The sequence below is a fragment of the Nuphar pumila genome, chromosome 5, assembly GCF_984573655.1.
Source record: "Nuphar pumila chromosome 5, dmNupPumi1.hap1.1, whole genome shotgun sequence".
In the NCBI taxonomy this organism is placed as follows: domain Eukaryota; kingdom Viridiplantae; phylum Streptophyta; class Magnoliopsida; order Nymphaeales; family Nymphaeaceae; genus Nuphar; species Nuphar pumila.
This window is the reverse complement of record NC_143253.1, coordinates 15,374,190-15,399,525: the sequence shown is the minus strand read 5'-3', so window position 1 is coordinate 15,399,525 and position 25,336 is coordinate 15,374,190. Positions and strand designations below refer to the sequence as shown.

Sequence of the window (25,336 nt, the reverse complement as noted above, 5' to 3'; positions counted from 1 at the left end):
ATATATATATATATATATATATATATATATGCAATCTTCCTTCTAAATATGTGATTATTTTTTACAGAAAAACTTTTGTTCTTAGATTTGTTTTTATTTTTATAGTCGTTGGAAAGTTGAGAGATAGGCCTATAACTTTTATGTTTTGAGTCAGAATTGAAAATTCCTTTAAAGTTTCTGTTTATGAGTTTCAAAACTGGAATAGAAACATGCTTTGCAGACTAAAACAATCGAACAATCTTTCTTTCAGAAGACATTTCGATCCAGAAAAATATAAAATAAATAAATAAACTAGACAAAAATACATTTTCAATGATACATGATTCACTAAAAATGACAAAACAATGCTGAGATAAAGTCTCGACAATATTCCTAAAACAGAAGATGAACAAGAGTGACTGCACTTTTTCCATCTATCTTATACTATTTTCTTGCCACCTGCATCAGAAATTTGAAAAAACAGAAAAAAAAAATTGTTAGGGACGTTAGCTTTTCATTACTACCAAGATCACCTTGATCTAATGAGAAGTTGAAGATAAATGTCTTCTAGATGATAGATTGTTCCTCCTAAACATGCGAACAACAAACATATGCGAAGATGAGAAAGTCCACATAAAATGTATGCGAACTTGAGGAAGTTTGCGTGAAATATAAGCAGACTTCCTCATTTTGTTCGAGTTTAACAGGATATTCGCAAATATTATGTAAACTTTATAAAGTCCACAAAAAAATAAATGTGCAAACCTCATTTTAAGTTGGAGTATGCGACATCCGATGAATGAAGCGACATTGCGTGCAAACTTTGTGAGTTCCGCACATGCGAAGGATAAAAGAGATATTCCGAAGCTGACTATTTGTGATTTTGGACGAGGAGAATATTGAAAATTGTAAGGTTTTCAGGAAAATACATCAAATTACCATGCGGTATAGTCATTTTCCATACATTTTAGGTCTGTTGTATGTGATATGTATATGTACAAGGGCGTAGCTAGGGGGGGGGGGGGCAGGACTGGGCTGTAGCCCAGTCCTGCCTCCCGAAACAATTAATTTTTTTTTGTTTTTTTTTTTAAAAGCCCAGTCTTGATTCCATATGAAATAGATTTTTATCCATTTTTGTAGCCCAGTCCAGTCCTAGTCGAGCCCTGACTGCAGCAAATAGTTTGATTTGTCCATATGAAATAGATTTTTATTAATAATTGTAGCCATTTTTTATTTTATCTCAAAAAAAAATTTCGGGGGCGCTGCCCCCGAACCCCCGACTATCGCACAAATAAAAATTTTTTTTGCTACACACCTGTTTACCCCCCCCTCACATGAATCCTAGCTACGCCCCTGTATATGTACATGGATATGGATCTGCTTGTACAAGGTTGGATAGCAGTACCCTTATTTAAAAGCACAAACGCTGGTAGACTAGTAGATAGGGATGTAAACGGATTGGATTCGGGTTGGATCTTGGCATTACCAAGTTTGACTTAATCAGGTTTGGTCTAATAGAATTTGGATTCATATGAAAAAAGATAAAACCAAACTCAAATCGACTTGATTAAAACCTGGTATTTGCACATAATTGGGTCGGGTTTTTAGTCAAATTCAGGTTTTAATCATATTTGGGTTGGGTTTTGGTAGCCAATTCTAGATCTGATTAATAATCGGATCCTGGTTTGGTATTAAGTTTGCACCCAACCGTTTACATCCCTACTATTAGTGGTACCTCGAACCAGGAGTCTTCGCCCAACCGGATCCGGATCAAACCTGATCCATTGACAGGTCAGGATTCGTGTATCCAATTAGAAATAAGGGCATTTCCTCTTTCACCCCGCGGCGTTGCATTGTTTTGGTAAAAAAAGATGGGATCGCATCGGTAGAAGACAGAATCCTCACCCCCCCCCCCCACTCTCTCTCTCTCTCTCTCATTCACTTCTTCAGAAATCAGGAGAGAAAGAGGAACACTACTACACAAACTAGTTAATTTGGGGGGGGGGGGGGCAGCCATGATCCTCCTTCAACCGCGCTCGAGGTTTCTTATGCAGATCCTGCTCAATCGCGTCCAAAAGTTAGTATTCTTTCCTTTTTATTCTCTCTGGATTGGTGCCTTTTTTATTTTTTCTCCCCCTTCAATTATGCAGATACATGTTCGATTTCCTTGTTTGGTTCCCTTTTTTGGGTTGATCTGATCTACCATTATTTCCTTATGTTCTATTCCTTGCCAATTTCCCTTTCCTTTCAAGGTCTCTTGCCAGCCCACTGTTCATTTACCAAAAAGAAATTGTTGGGTTTTTCTTAATTTTAGCTAATGTGATCCTCGAAATATTGTTCTTTGAAAGAATTGTGCCTTTTCTCTGCAGCATGTTGCTGTATATTGCATAACGATTCAAGGATATACGACATAACCCCAAGAAAAATTTGTTGGGTGTTGGCTAAACCATGGTTTATTTTGTTCTTGGACATGTTATTTGCTTCGAAATATTGTATTTAAACAGCAGCTTATGAATATATGTTATACCCCAAGAAATAAAACCAAAATACTGCCAAACTTGTGTCGTAAACTCCTATTCATCACTATGTTTTGAAGAATGCAAAAGCTGACAGTAAAAACATATTGGGCCAAGCCTGGACATTGTTGAATGCTGCATAAGATTCACTCCTCTCCCTCTTTGCATTGGATGCTGCCTCACCCCAACCAATTGCAAGTGCCTAACTATAGAATTGAAATCTTCATAACATTTACAAGATAGAATTTTGCTTGAACTGTAAGTAAAAAGAGAGAAGATTCGAGTCTGTCATAACACATACAAAGCTGTGGTTCAATTCTTTATATGAATTAGCTTTTCACGGTCTACAGTTGCTAACTCAAGCAGAACACTGTCTCGTGTGTTTAGAAAAGATTAGCTTGCCTTATGTAAGAATTATATCTCATTGGTGCCACTAAGTGAAAAAGACAGAGGATTCAAGTATTCTAACACATAAAAGTTGAGGTGCAATTGTTTATATGAGTTAGTTTTCCTAATCTACTGTTGCTAACTCAAACAGATAACGTGATATTACGTGCTTGGATAAGATTAGCTTGCCTTCTGCAATAATTAGAGATCCTAGGTGCTAATAGTGGAACACAATCTGCTCTTCTGAATTGTTTTGACCTTAAAATTCCTAGCAACATTACCAACAGCAATCCGATACCAATTTTATCTGAGAGGTGCATCTGGTGCGGAAAGATTAATCCACCATATGCAACAGGCTGAACTATAAGGCCTTTGTTAGTGATCTAGTAAAGCCTTGTATTATAACAGATCATAGTTGGCAAACCCGGTGATCCTACTCGGGAATCGTCCGAGTCGGATCGGATCGCCCAATAACTGGGCCACCGATCCAGCCTAAACCTGTTAGCTAGGTTCGGGCGTGGATCAGCTAGGAATCGGCTGACTCGGGCCGAGTCAGACGATTCAATCCTGAATCGGTCGATTCAGGACTGAGATACGACTCAGTGAATCGACACAGATTCACCGAGTCTTCGCTTATTTTGAACCGGTTCGTTTCGATACGAACCAGTTCAATGCTTTAAAAGTAAGTTTTTTTTCGGCCCTTCTCGTTCTCTCTCACCTCTTCTGCAACTCCAACCCTAGGGCGACGGCTAGCAACCACCGACGACCATCGGCAATCACCATCCACCCCGCCGGCGGCAGCTAGGTGCTCTCTCTGTCTTTCTGTTCGAGGCGAGGCGAGCCCCCCCCCTCTCTCTCTCTCTCTACGAGGTGAGCCAATGCTCGCCGGTCCCCTCTCTCTCTCTCTCTCTGAGAGGCGAGAATCGAGCTCTTTGAGAGGCGAGCCTCTCAGACAGGCGATCCGAGCCCAAGTCATGGGTTTGCCAACTATGCAACAGATTACCCACCTGAACGATAAATCTAAGTTCCAATTACTTATGCATTTTATAAGGCCTATGCCAATGATCTTAAAATTCACCTGAACTGTAAAGCTAAGTTCCAACTACTAATGCATTTAGAAGGCCTGCGTCAATGATCTCAAAATTCACCTGAACTATAAAGATAAGTTCCAATTACTGATGCATTTTAGAAGGCCTGTGCCGATGATCTTAAATTTCATTTTCATTTTCATTAACTTGGAGACTGGTCGATGTAGAATGCTTTATATTTCAGCTAATTCAGCTTTTAATATTATGATATAAATTATTTGCGCTGCTCCTTGGCTTTGTCTTTCCTCAATAAACGCAACGGACATTGTTGAATGCTTTCACTGACTGTTTTTATCCCAAATACAATACAATCTTATAAACATGTTCTAGCTTGGTACCATCTTCTCAGTCACTTCCTTTTTCTTTAATTAGTAGAAAGAGAGAGGATGTATGTTAACTGCCATGTCCTATTAACATGTCCACCAGAAATTTATACTGCAAACAAATATAAAAATGATATGGTGGTTAAATGCATTAACTGTCACTTCTATACCTCTACAGGTATTTTAGTAATTTATAAAGAATAAATGTTACATTCATTAGCTGTACATGGAAATCCACAAGTATTTTTAATATGCTTTTCTCTAGGATTACTGAAGTGCCCATGGTGGTGGCAGTAAATGCATGAAATCACCATGTGATTATTGTATTTGTTAGTTTTGTAAATTTGTGGCAAAACTTGTTAACATCTACAAACTTCTGTGGAAGTTAACAATTCCCATATATATCTATGCATCAGTGTCACACATATTGCCGAATACAGTATGTAATGATATAATGAAAAATTATTAAAGAGAATGACCATTGTGCTATTACTGGATAATATGCAACAATAGTGAGATGACTACATTTCTTTTTTTTTTTACAAAAAATAAACTACCTTTTCTTGTCATTTTTTTTACAAAAAGTATTACTAAAACTATTTTATTATTTATTTATATTATAATAATTTTGAATGTCAAATTTTTCCTAAGACTTATCAGAACACCTCAGTATCTTGAGATTTTGTCTTGCTGAGATATAGCTGACACTGATACACACCACCATGATATGTACACAATACATAATTACATATTAATACTTAGATACATACATGACCATATCGTTTGAGTTCTGAAATTATTTATGTAAGAAAATTGTATATACTAAAATCTCTTGCTGATTAGTCCTGTTGCAACATTTGTCTTGCAGTCCAGAAAGAGTTGTTGAAATGGATTGCCATTCAGTTGAATTTGATGATGTCCGCTATCACATTCAGGTATTGTATACCTTTAGATGTAGGTGTTTTTTTCTTTTCTGTTTGTATATATTGTTATACTTATGGAAACCAAGAGTATACTTTCTAGGCATTTCATTATGAACTTTTGCTCTCTCTCTCTTTGGTCAGTGTTGTATCTGTTCCTTCTAGATCTAATTGATGCTATAAATTGAAATTTCCTGAACTGGCTTCACTTAATCCTGAAATTCTTTATTGCAGTTCTATATGAGGGATCCTCATTCAATTCTGCTATCAGTGTCATTGCCTGCTCCACCTCCAGAAACTGTTTTCTTTGGTGGGCTTCCTTTTGGTGCAATTGAAGCTATAAAAGCAGCATATGGTGGCGTTGTACAAATTCATGATCCTCCAAAGGATGGATATAACCTTACAATGAAACTAAATCTGTCAAAACTTCCGTCAGATGAAGGTCCAAGAAGTTTCTAACTCAAGGTTATAATGAGCTTGTTATGCTTTGTCTATGAGAAGATTATAGGCTTGATCCTTAAGACTCCTGATCTTGGACATTCTTTTTTGCTGTTTCAACTTCTAGACGATTATATGTCTTCATCTCGATGAGTGTTGTCTTTCCACAGCATTTCTGGCTTTGTATGTCACAGGAGATCCTAATCTTCTGGGATTCTCATGAGACCTTATTATTGCAGAATTTCCTTAGGGACATCTTGATCTGCCCCGAGAGATCCCAGAATAATGGCATCTTCAGATTTCCTATTAGATGTTGGATCTTGAAAGATCCCCAAAAGTCGAGATCTCTCCAGAGATGCCCTTAAAGCTCATTATTGAGTAAAGATACTTTAGCTTCTCTTTTTTTTTTCTTGGAAGACCCTTTCTACGGACACACGTTGTTTGGTATTATTTCGAGATCCTAGGATCTCAGATCTGACTGCATGATAAATAAGCTGCAATATTGTGAGAACACACATGAAAATCGGTTCAGACTGTATTTTACTGTTCATCACTGGAAAAACGACAATTCTGAGTTTATTGGGCGATTTTCCGGCCACCTGAGAACCGATCAGCATGATCCGACCATAGATCTGGGATCTACGGTATTCGGAGGTGTGGTTTGAACATTTGGAGCGCCATTGAAGTTGTTTTGGAATTTCGGTGATGGATTCCGGTCAACTCCAGCCGCCCCTGTGCATCTTAGACACACCGCAGCACACAGCGGCACATTGCCACTCTTTTCATCATTTTCCGGTAGACTTGCTCCACTTCCACTTGCAGACCTTCCAGATCCTTCCTGCCGATCACCATTGGAGGAATTCGTCGTCTGCCGCCGGAACGCCGATGACTCTCTCCTCAACCGCAGCAGCACCTGCACCTATCACAGGCGGTGATAGGCGCCAAAATCAAAGATGGTCGGCACTCGGGCCGACCGTTACCACTTCCGTTGGCAACGCCTCCACTTCCGTCGACAAACCCCCTGTGCTCCACCGTTTGGAGCCATCACCTCTAGAGGAATCATCTCCGGTGACCCTTAGCACCAGAGCCCACCCGTTCGGTCTGTGCACAGGCGCCGCAGGCCACCTGCGGCAGGATTGGCCGGGCCACTCCCAATGCATAGGCGGTGCACTCGGTCAACGCCAGCTCCGCTCGCGCACAACCAGTGTGCGTGCATAGCTTCCAGTTCGTCACAGGCAAGCATTGGACAGAGTCAGTGCAACAGGTGTGCACCTGCACACGGTGGACCACAGGCCCGGGATCGTGCAGTGAACTCGCTTAGTCGCAAACCCCTTTTTATTGTATTGTGAGTTTTCTTGATCGTGATCGAGGAGACACATTTAAGGGTTGTAACTAATCGGGTCTGCGTACCCTTGCTTGGCCTATAAGGCTTGTACACCAGTCTTGCACGATCGAGTATTTGTGCTTGTACTGTGGCCTTGTGTGAGCCAACACCCGACTCGCAACCCGTGTGATTGTTGTGGTTTTCTTGTGTGGTTTGGCCGAGGATCCCAGCTAGGTAAGGCTGGACCCGTATGTGATTGAGCGACGCAACCCACACACACGACTTTTAGACCACCGGGCGCTAGACTGATTCGATTTGCGCCTTGATTTTCACTTTGCACACCATAATTTTGACGAGCTTAGTAGCTGCTCTATGGAGCTTCCTAGAGGTTCGTGTGGGGTCCCACCAGATACTCGGCCTATGCGTATGCAGTGCATAAGGCCCATGTGACGTACACACTGTGAGGTCTCGGATCGAGATAAAGTGCAACAAGCCCTCAATGGACTTGGGCCATAATACAATGTCCTCTACATGACTTTAAGTTGTTTCCCTACATTACATCCTAAGCTACTTTTGTTTGAGATGAATTTATCTAGTGCAACAGAAAGTTCCTCAGTCGGAGCAAATAACCATAATGTTCTCATTTATGGAATGCAATACGAAAGAGGCCAAGGGGGTATGTGAGGAGGATGAGGACGTGAATGTGCAGGAAACCAGGGAGGTTGTGGACTTCTTCCTCTTTCAAACGTTCCACCATTAGCCAGTCAATGTAAAAAGATTCTGACCTGCTTTATCTGCAAAAAGCCAAGTCATATCAAGGCCAATTGTTAGTTCAAGGACGATTCGATATATAACACTGAGGTCAATGTGCAAGGAAAGCCTTCTAATAAATAAGGAGAATCAGGAGCATAGGCACAAGTGTTTGTAGATAAGCAACTTTTGCTTGCAGATCTTGCAGGGCTGAATCTGAAACAAAATGATCAGGGAGTTTGGTATGTGGAATCAGGAGCAACAAATCACATCACCGAGGATGAAGGTAAATTCAAGAACTTGATCCCTTATTTTGGAAAAGATAGAGTTATCACGAGAGATGACACTCGGCACCCCATCACACACATTGAAAAAGTTTCTATTCTCATGTCTAATTCTAGTCTTTAGTTATCCAATGTCTTTTTTGTTCCCAGCATTAAAAATTTTTGTCTTTGTTTCTAAGTTAGTTGATAATACCAATTCGTGCATCATTTACTCATGTTTATGTGAAGGATATTCACATGAAGAGGACGTTCGCTGAAAGAGAGAAACAAGAAAATATGTATCTTTTCAAAGAAGATCCATTAGAGTCCACTGAAGAGTCTAAGAGTCTTTCTTCTTCTTCTTGTTTTGTTAATGAGTCTGAGTCAAATAAGTCGCATGTCTGGCATAGTCGTCTTGCACATGGTAATAAATCTTTTATTAAAAAGCTTATTTCTAGTAATTTGATTCCAAATTCAAGTTTGAGTCAAGAGTCGGGCAGTCATGTTTGTCCAAGTTGTCAGATGTCCAAGAGTCATGTATTACCCTTTTCATTAATTAATAAAAGAGCTTCCAAGTTTTTTGAAATAGTTCATTCTGATATGTGGGGACCAACTCCCAATGGTTTTTTTTTTTTTTTTTTCTGGGAGTCAATATTATGTGACTTTTATTGATAACTACTCGCGGTATACTTGGATATTTTTCATGAAGCACAAGCATGAAGTAAACATTTTTTAAAATTTTCATGCTATGGTTAACAATCAATTCTCTTTTCCTATCCTAAAGTTTTAGTGTGATGGTGGGGGCGAATACTCTTCGAATGACTTTATTGAATATCTTAAGAAAAATGGGTTCAATCGGAGAGTGTCTTGTCTCCGGACACTTCAACAAAACAGCCTTGCTGAGAGAAAGCATAGCACATAGTTGAAAGTGCTTTAGCTATGATGCACGAGGGACATGTTCCTTTATTCTTTTGGACAAAGGCCTTTCATACCACAATCCACATCATTAATATGCTGCCTATTAAGATACTTCAGGATAAATCACCATAGTATGAATTATTTGGAAAGCATCTTGATTATCATTTCTTAAAGTCCTATGGATGTATTTGTTATGCTCACATTGATGTTCTTCTCCGTGGTGCAGCCCTGATTTACATAGGTATCATGCCTTATGGGCATATAGATCTACTTAAGTAGGAAATAAAAGTGTGACTTTATGCCTCAGCTGTCTATATATAGGCATAGTTCATTATATATATATATATATATATATATATATATATATATATATATATATATATATATGTGTGTGTGTGTGTGTGTGTGTGTGTGTGTGTGTGTGTGCGCGCGCGCTATACTTTTCAGTATAATACAGTAATGGAGTTAAATTTCATGCCTTTTAGATGTTAATAAGTTCACATCAAATTTATACTTACAAACAAAAATGGCAGTGGTTTCATGCATGATTTGTCTTCACCATGGGCCTTTGTACTTTGGAAATACACAATGACATTTAATATGTTGGGCTTCCAAGAGACATCATTTTCAAAAAATGAGTGTAACTGAGATGCGTATGCTTCGATGGATGTGTGGAAAGACACTAAAAGATAAGATTCGGAACGAGGAAATACGGAAGAAGGTAGGCGTTGCATCCATTGAAAATAAGATGAGTGAGAATCATTTACGATGGTTTGGGCATATTCGGCGAAGGCCTAATGATGCTCCGGTTAGAAGGATGGAGAAATGGGAAAATATATTAGCTAAAAGAGGTCGGGGTAGGCCTAAGAAGACTTGGATGGAGATGATAAGAAAGGATATGAATGCTTGGAACCTCACCGAGGACATGACATTGGATAGAAATGAGTGGAGGAGAAGGATTCATGTGGAGGACCCAAAATGATTTTCTTTTTGGTTCATATCGCCGACCCCAATTGTTTGGGATGAAGGCATTGTTGTTGTTGTTGTTGTTTGAAAAGCACAACTAAAGAATTCCCATGGCTGGTGACATCTAATGCATCAAATGACTAACATTTTAATTTGTTAGGGGTGTGTGATAAATGTGTTCACACCCACTAAAGGCTGTCATGGATGTTAACAGCTCCCTTAAAGATTAAAATTATAGCTATTTGACTATATGCTTGGGCTTTGGCTATTCTTCTTAAAATTGATCATGATATAAACACTACTGAATATCATAGAGAAAACTCATTTTGTTATTTATAAGGCTTTTGGATGGGGTTTACTCTAGCCCCTGCCTGTTCCACCAGAATGACTCTAGGGTTAATGCACAGGGTCATCAATTATCATTAGTAAAGAAGAAAAAGACTCCTGGCATGATAAGCAACGCCTCACCACCTTGTTGCTCATCTTGGTCCACTAAGTTGAGTAAGTCTGAGTCCTCGCCACCTTGCTCACCTTGGTCACGTAGGTTGACTAAGTCTTGACCTAGTTTTTCGCAACTAAGAGGGCATTGCCTAAGTTGTTGCCAGCTCCCAGGTTGCCTATGTTGGCTCAACTCATAACTTTAACTGCAGTCTATATGTCTACCCTTATCAAGCTAGCTGCCCTGATGCTTATTCAGCAACATTATGTACTTAAATTTCTCCTTCAGTTGTGATTAGATATTTTCAAATCTTAAAGGTTAGTCTCATTGGCATTGTGGGACATTGTTTTCCTGGTTATGTTTTTGCTTCTGTTAACAGAGCTCTTTGATGTTGCTTATATCATCTTTAATAGTCTTTGATGGGTATACTTTTTTCTTTTTGTTCTCATTTATGTTTTTGTTTCATAATTAAACAGAACAAAGATATGCCTTTTTGGTAAAGATTTCATCAGTAAGAGAAGTGGTACTAGGAGCTGCATTGAGATTGGTTCTGAAGCACCTAGCATCCAAGACTGTTGCTCCGGATGTTGATAGACTCGTGGCTCTTGTGCATAGGCCCAAAGAATCTTATTTCCTGATTCCTGAGGTGAAGATTTAACTTTTTCTACTGTGCATTAATGATGTGATTCTTCTTTCATATTATTGTGATGGCAATGTCTTTGAAATAACACCTATTTCTAAGATTGATGTATTTTTGTTTAAGAAAATATATTTGTAGCCATTGCTGGAGAAAATCTTCTTGAAGAAATCTTGTTCTGCATGTGTAATAGACCATGTTATCCCTTCAATACAAAAATGATTTGTTATTGCAGCAAATAGCAACAACAATCTCATCGGATTATGTGCAATTTTTTTCTTTTCCAATGATTTTTAAAAACTGTTGGCTATGTACCATGGAAAAAAAAAACTTTTGCTATGCGACTATGCACTAAAGAAGTTGTACTTCATTAGTAGCTTTACAAAGCACTTTTTTCTATTTTAGCTCTTATTTTTTCATTGTTATTAGTTCTTAAAAATCTCCTGCACATGAAAATTTAAGAGAACCAAATTGGTGATGATATCAAGAGGGGATATGTGTACTCATACAAGAGCATACATAAATAGGGATGGACATCTGGCTGCGTAGTATGATACTATGATGGGCTTGGTGGACAAAATCCAGTAGGCCCTTGGATTTCCAACCTGAGCCTGGCCAAGTTCATGCTTGCACACAAATATTCCAGGTTCTTAAAATAGGCATGTCCCAATTTAGTTAGTAATAAAAATAGAACATGGATTCTTTGATTAGATTTAAGTCAAAAGACTCAAAACTGATAGTCTCATGCCACTCCTCTATGTCACAGGGACTCGGCAAACCGGGTGCCGCACCCGCGTCGATGCGACACGGGTGCGCGTGCGGGTGCGGCACCCGGTGCGGTCAACCCGACCCTGGGTGCGTTGACCGCACCCAGGGTCATTTGTGTCCAATTTTTTGTACAACAACAACAACAACTACGCCTTCATCCCAAAACAATTGGGGTCGGCGATATGAACCAAAAAAGAAAATCATTCTGGGTCTTCCACATGAATCCTTCTCCTCCAATCATTTCTATCCAATGTCATGTCCTTGGTGAGGTTTAAAGCATTCATATCCTTTCCTATCATCTCCATCCAAGTCTTCTTAGGCCTACCCCAACCTCTTTTAACTAATATATTTCCCCATTTTTCCATCCTTCTAACTGAAGCATCATTAGGCCTTCGCCGAGTATATGTCCAAACCACCGTAAACGATTCTCTCTCATCTTATTTTCAATGGATGCAACGCCTACCTTCTTACGTATCTCCTCGTTTTGAATCTTATCTTTTATTGTATTTCCACACATCCATCTAAGCATACACATCTCAACTACACTCATTTTTTGAATATGATGTCTCTTGACAGCCCAACATTCCGTACTATATAGTAAAGCGGGCCTAATTGTCGTCTTATAAAACTTTTCCTTCAACCGCAATGGCATTCTACGATCGCACAACACTCCAGTTGCACTTTTCCATTTCATCCACCCAACCTTTATCCTATGATTTACATCTCCATCAATTTATCCATACTTTTGAATGATAGATCCCAAATTTTTTGTATTAAAAAAAAATTCTTCTGGGGCACGCTGCCCCCCTGGACCCCCGCCTGCTTTAAAGGTACCGGGGGGGGGGGGGGAAGTCCTTGGACCCTTTCTGCAAGGGTAAAAACTCTAAATCAGGCTCCACAACTCATCAGCTCGACCCCTTCCCTGCACAAAGAGGGCGCAGGGAGGGGGCTCGACCCTTCCCTTGCACAAATTATATATATATATATATATATATATATATATATATTTATTTATTTATTTATTTTTTTTTGCCGCACCCCCGCACCCAAGTTTTTTTAAAGTGCCACACCCCGCACCCGCACCCATGTGACATAGCCACTCCTCATGTTTCTCCGATATCAATGTCCTTACTTTGATAGTTTTAAAGATATTTTAGCAACAAAGGTGAGCATGGTCCATTTATATGGTTTGCTTTCAGCATGCTGAGTTAACCAAAACTTTTGATATACTATTCAATTCTTCTTCTATGCAAATGTTCGTGTATGGGGAGTCCATGTTAAAGCAACAATAGTCAATGGGGATTACCAAGATTGGATTTCTGCTGTAATTGTATTGATTGTTATGGGCATATTTGATGATGAAAGACATTGCTGTAGGGGTAATGTTAGTTTTAGTGTTTGATGAAAATGCCTCATGGAGTAAAAGAGGAAGTTTGTGCAATATAAGGGACTTACATTATCAGCAGCAAAAAAAAATTCAGATACCATCTTAATGTATGAGTTTTACACCTATAGGGCATTCTGTCCTTTACTGAGTTGGATCAAACATTATTACTTTCTTGTGTTGTGATTTACATTAATTGTAATACCCGTGATTTTTATCAGATAAATAAACTTAAAATTTATGTCCTTAAGCTGGTACAAAGATATTTTATTGTTTTAATTGTTTATTCGCAATTGGATCTCGGATATCCTATTTGGATCTTCAATGTTGGATCCTTAATACCTTGTTCAGAACTTCGATTTTTCATTCGGATCTTAGATAGTGGATCACGAACATTTTAATTTAATAGCAAATAAGGGATTTTAGGCAAATGGATCAGATCTCTAATATTGGATCCTCAATATCAGGGTCATATTGGACACTGGATCCAGGAAGAATTTAGGGGATCCGCGAAGTTTAAATTAAATGTTAATGAGAAAATTTCTATTTTTGTACCTATAACACTTTAGAGGGGTTCATAATAGCATATGTGATGGGTGGATCCACATTACTGCATTTGGATCCTGGACCTCGGAGATTTAAATGTAGTATGGATCCAATTAAAATTTTAATGTTGGATCTATAATAATTTGCTTGAATCCATGATTCGGATCCCGGACCCATATCAATTAGGGTTCATATATATAATATCATATACATATATTAGAAAAAAAGAAAGAAATAATAATAGTAATATAATAGTAAACACATTAAATATATATAAATAATTTTAATGAATCTACGGTTGGATCCATATGGATCCAACTTATGGATCCACATCGTGAGAGGGACGCGGATCCAACACGCGTTTGGATCACGTGTCTCGAACCCGGACCCGGGCTGCGCCCCCGTGTAAGGAGTTAAGTAAAAAAAAAACAGTGCTGTCCAATAAATTGGGCGTTAGGGTTCTGAGTGAACTCTAACGCGAGCTGATAGTGTAAGAGGTGAGGGGAGTGTGTAGCCACCGGGGAGGAGGGGGTAACTGCCTCCTTCCTTTTCGGGGGAGGGGACACCCTCCTACAAAACACCCTCCCACACCCCTCTTCCTCCTGAGCTCTCTCGTCCTCTTCCTCTTTCGATTTGCTGTCGGCGATCGAAGCCGCCCCGACGACCCTCCGCCATCGTCACTCTCTTTCCTCCTCTCTACCTCCCACTCTGCTAGCCTTGGCCGACGTCCCTGATGCAGCCCCAGTTGGCTCTGTCGCTCCTTCAGCTCGCCCTGCATCCGACCACCTACCGCCAGCAGCCCAACGACAATTCCCCTTTCCCGAGCACCTCCTTTGGTTTCGGTGCGGTTGAGGCCGGCAGACCCATCCACTCGCGGCAACAACCACCAAACGTCGGAAAAGGTAGGATTTTACTGTTTTGTTTCTCTGTTCGGTATGTTGTGGATTCAAGTAGGCGGTATGGGTTGCCGTAAACTCCAAATCGATAGATTTGGAGATTTCGGTTGTGATGAATCCCTAATCGTAGGTGTCTTTGTGATTTGAGCATATGCACTCATGTGCAAGCGTGCAGAGGGTTGTTGTAGAACCCAAATCAAAAAAATGGGGATTTAATGGGTTGTCGCAGAGTTACCAGTCGAGGAAGCGGGAGAGTTACCAGTCGAGGAAGCGGGAGCGGGAAGCGAGGCACTTTCAAAAATTTAGGAAGCGGGGAAGCGTGGGACCACTTAGAAGAAAATTCCGAACCGTCTCGGAAGCGACCTAGGAAGTGAACCGGAAGCGAGGGGGAAGCGAAAAAATGAAAAAATGGGGAAGCGAGGGGGAAATGTGGGGGAAGCGCGCTTCCCATAAATGGGAAGTGTGTTTCCCATAAAAGGGAAACACACTTCCCATAAAAGGGAAGCACGCTTCCCAAAAAAGGGAGATGCTTCCCCTCACGCTTCGGAAGTGCGACGTTTCGCGCTTTGGAAACGCGCTTTCCCTTTTACCTAAGCGCTTCCGGTAACTCTGGGTTGTCATAAACGCCAAATCGACAAATTTGGGGATTTTGGTTGCTTTGAATCCCTAATCGAAAAAACAAAGAACATAACGAGGGGATTTTGATTTGTTTTTGTCAAGAATGCAATGATACATTGTACTCTTTTTTTTTTTTTTGTGGCTGCTGAGTTAGGGACCGGATAGTGGTCCCCTCTTTGCCTCTGTGTATTTGTATGCAACCATCACATACCCTCATGTCTGCACATCACCTGTATTAGATGCACCATGAAACTCATTCGAATAGCTATTTGAAGAATTGGGGTTTTGTTTGCTAAATGATGAGTCAAATTCCTTTTGTTATTTGATTAATCAAGCATGTCGTTATAAGATTTATCCTAACATTATATTTTTCTCATTTGATTAAGTGGTGTTTCCTTGTATTTTTACTTTATGGACGTTACTGGTGCTCATCAATTCTTTAACTTTCTATCTTCTGTGTCTGCAATGCACTGTTCTGAGTATACCATTTGTTTAAGTTTAATAGTAAAGAATTAACAATTTCTGATTTGTTTTAAGACACCCTGACGCCAAATGCACCCATGCACACATGCAAAGCCAGTTCAGATATATTTGGTTGAACTATTTTCTGAACTTTAGTACAGTAAAATCATGGATTCCTGTTGATTTTAATGAACCCTTCACTTTTGCATGTAAGGATGGGTCTTAAGTATCTGTTGGTGACTATTCAGGGGAGAGCTCTTCTCGTGGTCCTACTGTTCCCCTCCACACCTTCCTTTACTTTGTCTATTATGTTACTATACATTGTGGATGCATAGTTCATTGCATTTTTGTTTGACAAATAATTTATGCTTTCCAATATGAGGTAGCAAACAAAGGGCTTAGCTTATATTGTTAGGGTCGACTTGGATAACCCGTCTAGTATACACTTAAGAAAATGGATATAGTGGTTCCTGTATAACCTGAGTTGTTGTATGTTTTTATATACACATGTTGTTTAGGGAATGCTTCGTAATGAATCTGTAGTCATTCTTATGGTGGGATTTATATAACTTGAACCGTGGGGAATAGTAGTTCATATGCACATTCTCTATGCATAATGGGAATTGCGTTTTGGTTGCTGCATAAACTCTGCGTTTTGTGCTGAAAATGAGTTGGTATTTTAGAACATCCTCGTGTTATTACCTATGTCACATGGGTGCGGGTGCGGGTGCGGGGATTCGGCACTTCCAAAAAACCCGGGTGCGGGGGTGCGACAGGGGCAAAAATGTAATATATATATATATATATATATATATATATATATATATATATATATATATATATATATATATATATAAAGGGGGTCGGCGGTTCCCTTTTTGCTGACAGCTGTTGTCTGTCAGCAGAATTTAAAAAAAAAAAAAATCGCAGCTGACAGACAACTGCTGTCTGTCAGCAGAATTTTTTTAAAAAAAAAAATCGCAGCCCTGACAGACAGCAGTCAACAGCTGCTGTCAGCAGAAGCAGCCCATTTCAGCCCTGACAGACAACAGCTGTCTGTAATTTTTTAAAAAAAAAAATTCGCAGCTCATGGACCTAAATGATCCTGGGTGCGGTCAACGCACCCAGGATCGGGTTGACCGCACCCGGTGCTGCACCCGCACCCGCACCCGCGTCGAGTCACGTCGACGCGGGTGCGGCACCCTGCTAGCCGAATCCCTGTGACATAGGTTATTACACATGAACTTCATCTTTAAACTCTACTTCTTGCAATTGAATGTAAGACACGTACTATGAATTACATTTGTAAATCTCATCACTTACAAACGAAAATAAGCAACAAGTGCCATGAATTTTACATAAGGTTGTACTTAAAATGATACTCCTTTTTCAGCATAGTGGTACAACATTAGGTGACTGCATTTATTGTTTGTATGTGCTTACTTCTTTCCATAATCATACACTATAAGGTGTTTATGAGTTTATAGTTTGCTTATACCATCTGGTTAATAATATTGATGACTTGGCAAAGATGACACTATTCTGTTGATACTATTAAGCTGCATATTCTTTTATGTTCAAATGCCTATTAAGCTGCTTATTCTCTATTGTGCAAATACCTGTTAAGTTGCCTATTTTTCTGAGGTGCAAAGGCCTAATAAACCACATATTTTCTGGAATTATCAAATGCCAACTAAGCAATATATCTTGTGGAATGTTCAAATGTGAACGTGTTTGGAGAAAAACATATAGTTGTATTACCAAGACATTGAGATTATACTGCATACTCTCTAAAGATACCGAGGCTTGTCTGCTTGACTGGTTTAAAGGCACCGAAGCACTCTGAATATGAGTTTGAGAAATCTTGCATAATGGGCAATACGGGTTGGGTACCTGATGCGGGTACTTGAGTTGATGAGCTTACACTCAATGTCAACAACACTAGTGAAAAACTTAAATTTAAATTTTGTGAGTCTGACTGGTTTAAAGGTACCGGGGCATCCGTGCTTGATTGGTTTAAAGGTACCGGAACACTCTGAGTAGGTCTGTGTAATCAAATAGACAAAAATTGGCTTGTATACCCTTGTAAGATCATAAAGGGTGGGGATCTACTACGATGGTAGTAAATGTTGGGGAAACGTCCTTGTACTTTAGGAAATTTAAATAAATGAAAAGATCAACCAACTCAGATTCGGGCTTACCTTGGAGAGGATAGGTGGTACAAAACTTTGGGAAAAATGACTCGTTGGTCCCCAGTTCTCGGAGTTGGGAACTCGGACTACCAAACTGTGTCCTAGGTGATAGCTCCACGTTTTTCTGCAGAAGTTAGGGATGCATCATGTTTTTTGTTGGGCCTTTGAGAGGTTTTCTCGGTCACTGACCGCTTCCTTAGGATTTACAGTTTCAGTTAGAATATTCGGGTAAATAAAACACCAATGAATAATAAACCCCTGAATATTCTCTTCTGAAATGGTTGCCTTGGCCCGCGTATACCCGTGGGATAATTAAAGATATACATTTGAATTAGATCATCTTAGGTATCACATCTGAGTAGGTAGTGTCAGATTTACAATTGTATACATAAACAGTTACTTTTGACATGTGGGCATTTATTTTTAAAATACAATGAAATATGTGATTATGAGAGATTTATATTTTGCTAATGTTGTTACCTGTTAGATACTTTTATAACTGTGGCTGTCGTAGTGTAGATTCTATACTTGTTCTTGTATTGCTGAAAATCATACACGGCACCCACATCATATACTTGACATATGATATACCTGCAAGAAAAATTACAGTATTTTCTACTTAGACAGTTGTAGTTTAATTCCTATAAATTTACCAATTTTCAGGTGAAAAATAGAGTTATGAGCAACTGTGGGATGGAGTGCTGACCGAGATGCTTGATTTATTGTGTTCTCAGGACAATCTCAGATTGAATTTCAATTTATTATTATTCCTGTTATTTGGAAACTCTGATGTCATTATTTATTTGATATAGAATGGTTGATATTGCTGTGATCACTCCTCTAATGCACCTGAATGCTTAACCCAACGAAGTATTCTGTTTTCGCTGTTATATATGTATATAAAAAAAATTCTCTAAATTTGGGTTAAAATTTTGGGGCATTACATTAATTGCAACATCTGGTGAAGCAGATGACATGATAAAGAGGCTTCCTGTTGATCCTGACTTGATTCATGTATGATGTCAGTGAAATACAGATAGTAGGTACCTGAGCCATCCTTTCCACCAGTGACACTATATATTTTGATAAGTTGTTGCCATAACATAGGAGATAAATGGGACTCGAAAGTTTTTCACTAGTGGTTTTGTCCTTGCAATTTGTTATAATTTACTTTGTCAATAATATGAAGAATCTGATTATTATTTCTAATTATCTGGATGAGGCTACAAGAGATGCATTGTTATACAAAAAAAATAAATTTTGTGCCGATTATTTTTTATGCTTTATCGTTATGATGATTTATATCTGTTTAGTGGATAGTATGTCAAGCCATTCAATAGCTATATCCAAAAATAAGTGTTAGAATGAGACATAAGAAGCATCTACTAGTGTATATAGTTATCTGTATGGTTTTTTCTTTCCATCTTTTTAAACATCTTTACAACTTTGAAGCATGAGTCCATCACCATGATCATAAAAGCTTGAAACCACTTAGAACTCTTACCACGTGAAATAGGAATGCAAGTAGCTAAACAATTTAAGGTTATCAGTTTAGTCTAAACTGCATTTTCACTGTACCTTCTCCTTTGAATCATTTATTTCACAAATGTATGCAGTTACATGTATCTGTGTAGATTCCATTGGTGTGATTTGGCTGATTTACATGGGTTAGATAACTTAGATTCAATTACCAGGAAAGCTGCTTTTGAAAATTTATGAAATTTAATTCTTTCTAGACTAAGATATGAAGGGAAAAAGTTAAGGCAAGAAGGTCAAAATTAAAGAAAAAGAATCGATCCAGAAATAGTTTTTTTTTTTTTTAGAATGCATGTTCCTCATTGTTTGTTACTCAAGAATCATGTATTTGCCAAATGTTTGTTGCTGTTGAGATGATTCATGACCCCTACTTTCTTATGGCAGCCGGAAAAGGTAACTGTTGTATTCCCAATGAGGTTTATAGATTCAGTTGACACACTTTTGGCGACATCCTTCTTGCGGGTAATGATTTAATGTTTTTCTTCAACTGCATCTCATAACAATATTCGAACTACAAATTCCCATTGGGGAAGTTTATATATCATACCATGCCATAAAGCGCTGACCTGGTTGACTCTCAACCATGTCCTGAATCCCTAGTCTGGTTATTTTCATTATTTGAAAGCAAAATGCTACTATGTACAAGTGAATCAATTTTTTTATCGAGAGATATATTTGTAGGAATTTGTGGAGGCACGCCGTGCAGCTGGACTTAATACTGCACCTTCCTGTTTATGGTCACCATCTCCTCCAATGGAGTTGAAAGGAGCTCCCGAACAAGCATTAGCTGCTAATGCAGGATTTGTTACTTTTGGTAACAATATTCCAATTTCCTCTGTGTTACTTTTCTTCTTCTTTGTTTTGTTATATAGAGTAACATTTCTCTATTTTCAGTTATTTTTCCTCGTCATGTGGAAGGCCGCAAGCTGGACAGAACTGTTTGGAGTCTATCTACCTTTCATGCCTATGTTAGCTACCATGTTAAGGTGAGTTTTCCTTTCAACCTGATTTGGAGTAAATACTTGCATGGTAAGAATGGGTCGGGTGTCGGTCAAGTCAAGTATTTGCGGCTGTATCCTTTATCTGCAAAGGTGGTCTATATCTGGAGCTGGATCTGACTCAAATCTGAGAGGACAGATTAAGAGTCCTGTCTAAACTTGTGACACTAATCAGGCAAGATAGAGTTAATCATGATTTGATCCATCTAAAAGGATCAGGCAGTTTAGTTTTGACTTGATTCCAGCTTGGGTCCTATTTACTTAATTTATCTAGATCTGGAGTCAGATCTGACAAGAACTGGTCATATATACACTTGGACCTGACTTGGACTTGGGAAAGGGCTTCCTGTATCTGAGAATATTGTTGGATACTTGGAGCTTGCCTGGGCTTGGGGCAGGGCTCTGAACCACTTGTATACTTAAACAATTGCCATTTATTTTTTTGAAGAATGAAGGGTATTTTTCAAGCATGCAGTTGAGGTCTCATTTTTTTTCGTATTTGTTTCTTCAGTGCTCCGAAGGTTTTATGCATACCAGAATGAGACGGTGTGTAGAGTCACTGATTCAGGTTATGTTGACTACAAAGTTTAGGGATATATTTTACATTTCTATTGTTTTGCCATGAATCCGAGTGTGTGTGGTTTAAAACAGTTTTCTGAAATGGATGGATAAATTGGGAAGGGGATCAAACATACTCTTTTTTGCAATACATAGTAAGAAAATGCATATTTATGGTTGGAAATTTTTAAAAAGCGTTGCAATTATTAAAATCTTAAAAGGAAAAGCTTGATTCCAGTGGCTATTGATTTATTCTTCAATCTTGAGCCTGAAATTAGTCTGTTCCATTAACTTGTAGTTCATGTCTTTCAGGGACCAAATTGTCAAACATATTTCATGGTCCTTTTTTTAAAGGAATTCGAAGAGTAGAGTCATCACACTGATGTACTCATGTTGTTTAATATGGAGGTAATAGAAATGCTAGAAATCGTCGGCTTGAAAGTTTTGACATGTCAATTTTTACAATGAACAAAATGTGAGTTACACTCTCATTTATGGTCCCTTCTTTTCTAGAGAAACCTCTCTCTCTCTCTCTCTCTCTTGTAAAGGGAACCAAAATAGTTGGGTTTGGAAGTTTAAAAGTTTAGAATTTGGTTTTTTCTTGGCTTTTATGTTTAAAGTGTTTTCAGCCATAATTTTAACAAGGCTCATCACCTTATGATCAGAAGAATTTATGAAGAGAAGTGATCTGGTGATTTCTCATGCAATTAGCAAATAGCTAGACTGAGTTCTGAAATAGAAGAATAATAACCTTCATATAATAATAATATGCATATGATCACCATGATTCAAAAGATAATGTGTTCTTGTACCAAAAAAAAGTGGGATCTTGATAAATGTCAAACTTGAAAGCTGAATTTAAAATTTGAACTTCATCTTGGATGTCCACCGAACTGAATAATTTGGTGTTTCATTCAGCTTTCTGTTTTATTTAATTTGTAAAATGTTGCATGAGTTGAAGTGATATGTGTAGGAGAAAGATTGATATTTTATGTCTACAAGAGACCAAATGGGTAGGTGAGAAAGCAAAAGTGATAGGACCTTGGGGATATAAGATTTGGTATACAGAAATAAATAGGAATAGGAATGGAGTAGGGATTGTTATGAGTCGTGAGTTTATAGATAATGTAGTTGAGGTCCGTAGGAAGGGTGATAGGATTTTACTTATTAAATTAGTATTAGGTACGGATATTATTAGTGTTTATGCACCTCAAGTAGGTTTAGACGATTCCATTAAGCGTCAATTTTGAGAAGATTTAGATGGAGTAGTACAAGAGATATCTTATGGAGAAAGGCTTTTCATCGACGGTGACCTTAATGGGCATGTAGGCATTAGTAGGGATGGATTTGAGAGTATTCATGGAGGCTATGGTATAGGAGAAAGAAACGAAAGTGGAGAAAGGATTTTAGATTTTGGTTTGTCCTATGATATGATCTTAGCAAACACTTGGTTTAGGAAGAGGGAGTCTCACCTAATAATATTTAAAAGTGGGGTTAATACGAGTCAGATAGATTTTTTCTTACTTAGAAAGAGAGATAGGGGTTGTTGCATCGATTGTAAGGTTATACCGGGAGAAAGTGTAGCTACACAACATAGAGTCTTAATTTTAGATCTTAGAATTAAATAATGCCGCAAAAGGGATAGACATAGGATAGATCCTAGAATTAAGTGGTGGGCACTGAAAGGAGCTAAACAAGGAATGTTTGTAGAGCGGGTAGTTAAGGAAGTTGATTGGTATCTCGAGGAGGATTCAGAATCTATGTGGAATAAGATAGCGGGTGGCATGAGAAAGGTGGCTAAGGAGGTATTGGGTGAGTCTAAAGGCGGTGCACCGCTAGGTAAGGATACATCGTGGTGGAACGAGGATGTCAAATTAGTTATTAAGGTTAAAAGAGAGTGTTATAGAAATCTAAGTAAAAGTCGTGATAATGAGAATTTGGAGAAGTATATGATAGCAAAGAAGGAAGCTAAAAAAGTAGTTCGGAACGCGAGAGATAAGGTATATAAGGAGCTTTATGACAAGTTGGATATCAAAGAGGGCGAGAAGGATATTTATAGGCTTGCAAAGATGAGAGATAGGAAATCGAGGGATCTGGGTATGGTTAGATGTATCAAAGATGAAACACAAAGGGTTTTAGTCAAAGATGAGGAGATTAAGGAGAGATGGAAAGATTATTTTGATAAGCTATTTAATGAAAGTCATGCTCAGGATCTTGGAGACTTGTCCATTCCTTTTCATGAGATGAATCGTGACTTCATGCGCAAGATTCAAAAGAAAGAAATTGCAGAGGCTTTGAAGAAAATGAAATCAATAAGGGCAGTTGGCCCAGATGGTATAGAATGGTTGACAAATCTTTTTAACAAGATTTGGCGGACAAATAAGATGCCTAATGAGTGGAGGAAGAGTACTTTGGTGCCTCTATATAAGAATAAGGGTGATATACAAGATTGCACAAACTATCGTGGTATAAAACTCATGAGTCATACTATGAAACTTTGGGAGAAGGTGATTGAGTCTAGGTTGAGGAAGGTTGTCATGATATTGGAGAATCAATTTGGTTTTATGCCTGGAAGATCAACTATGGAAGCTATACATCTTCTTAAACAACTTATTGAGAGAAATAGAGAGAGGAACAAAGATTTGCATATGGTTTTTATTGATTTGGAGAAAGCTTACGATAGAGTACCTAGGGACGTTCTCTGGTGGACAATGATGAAGAAAAGTGTTTCTCTCAAGTACATTAGTATAATTAAATATATGTATGAAGGAGTAGTAACCAATGTCCGCACTTGTGGAGGGGTGACAACCAATTTTCCTATAACGGTTGGGTTACATCAAGGATCTGCTTTAAGTCCTTTCCTATTTGCTATAGTGATGGATGAGCTTACGAGATCAATTCAAGAAAATGTGTCGTGGTGTATGTTGTTTGCTGATGATATTGTTTTGATTGATGAGTCGAGAGCTGGGGTTAATGCTAAGTTAGAGTTATGGAGACAAACATTGGAAGCAAGAGGTTTTACATGAAATGTCGATTTAGTAAGCAACGAAGTAGTGATGGGAGTGTAGTGAAGCTTGGTGAGCAAGAAATACCGGTGGATGATTGTTTCAAGTATTTGGGATCTATCATTCAAAAATATGGAGAAATTGATGGAGATGTAAATCATAGGATAAAGGTTGGGTGGATGAAATGAAAAAGTGCAACTGGAGTGTTGTGCGATCGTAAAATGCCATTGCGGTTGAAGGAAAAGTTTTATAAGACGATAATTAGGCCCGTTTTACTATATGGTACGGAATGTTGGGCTGCCAAGAGACATCATATTCAAAAAATGAGTGTAGCTGAGATGCGTATGCTGAGATGGATGTGTGGAAATACAATAAAAGATAAGATTCGGAACGAGGAGATACGTAAGAAGGTAGGCGTTGCACCCATTGAAAATAAGATGAGAGAGAATCGTTTACGGTGGTTTGGACATATTCGACAAAGGACTAATGATGCTCCAGTTAGAAGGATGGAGAAATGGAAAAATATATTAGTTAAAAGAGGTCGGGGTAGGCCTAGGAAGACATGGATGGAGGTGATAGGAAAGGATATGAATGCTTTGAACCTCACCGATGACATGGCATTGGATAGAAATGAATGGAGAAGGATTCATGTGGAAGACCCATAATGATTTTCTTTGTTGGTTCATATCGCCGACCCCAATTGTTTTGGGATGAAGTCGTAGTTGTTGTTGTTGTTGTTGTTGTTGTTGCATGAGTTGAAGATGGTAAGCCCAAAGTGTAACCTGGTGATAGAAATTCAGCTGTTTTTTAAGTCTATCTTTTCGTCACACACACGCACACAACCCTAATGGCCCCTCCTAGTAGTGTTAGAAATCAAAGGAAGGTGGTTTGATAATTGTACTGCCAGATATATTGTGATAAGTTTGTTTGATCACTTGGATTTTACAGTAAGCTCATAATTTTCAGATTAAAGTTGAATGCGTTCTGACTAACCCTACCTGTCAGGCTTTGGATCGAGCAAAACCAGACGTGGAGAAAACCAAGAAATCACAATCAAAGTCATTGAAGCGCCTAGGCTGATGTAATTTGATAATTTTAATGGTGCATTTCATTCTAGGCCTTTCACTTCTGATGCCATGCTAGCGGCACATACAATTTCAGATGCATTCAGATAGCCCCACATAAGATCATAACGACCATCGATGATGTTGATGGTGGCTTGGTAGCGAGGATTCATCATCATGGGCCTATGAATCGAAGAGGAAGACATTTTGTTTGACTTATTGCTATACATGAGTGTCTAATGTGGCTAAACTGAGCTTGGATAACCCTAGCTGTTCTGGCGTGATTGTATTTGGCAGGCCAGAATAAAAAACTACTGGTTTCTTTCATACCATTTTCAAGTCTTTGTCTATGTTGCACTCG

General features: G+C 38.6%; 1 protein-coding gene across 1 annotated transcript; it reads left to right on the top strand.

Moving 5' to 3' along the window:
* The first annotated feature begins 1,981 nt into the window (after positions 1-1,981).
* On the top strand, positions 1,982-25,336 carry LOC149836904 (actin-related protein 2/3 complex subunit 2A-like). The gene is made up of 9 exons (XM_090005656.1): positions 1,982-2,056; positions 5,162-5,228; positions 5,448-5,655; positions 10,788-10,957; positions 19,735-19,812; positions 20,032-20,164; positions 20,245-20,336; positions 20,860-20,916; positions 24,917-25,336. The coding sequence occupies exons 1-9, from the start codon at positions 1,995-1,997 to the stop codon at positions 24,989-24,991; spliced, it is 942 nt and encodes a 313-aa protein (XP_089861782.1). The 5' UTR covers positions 1,982-1,994; the 3' UTR covers positions 24,992-25,336.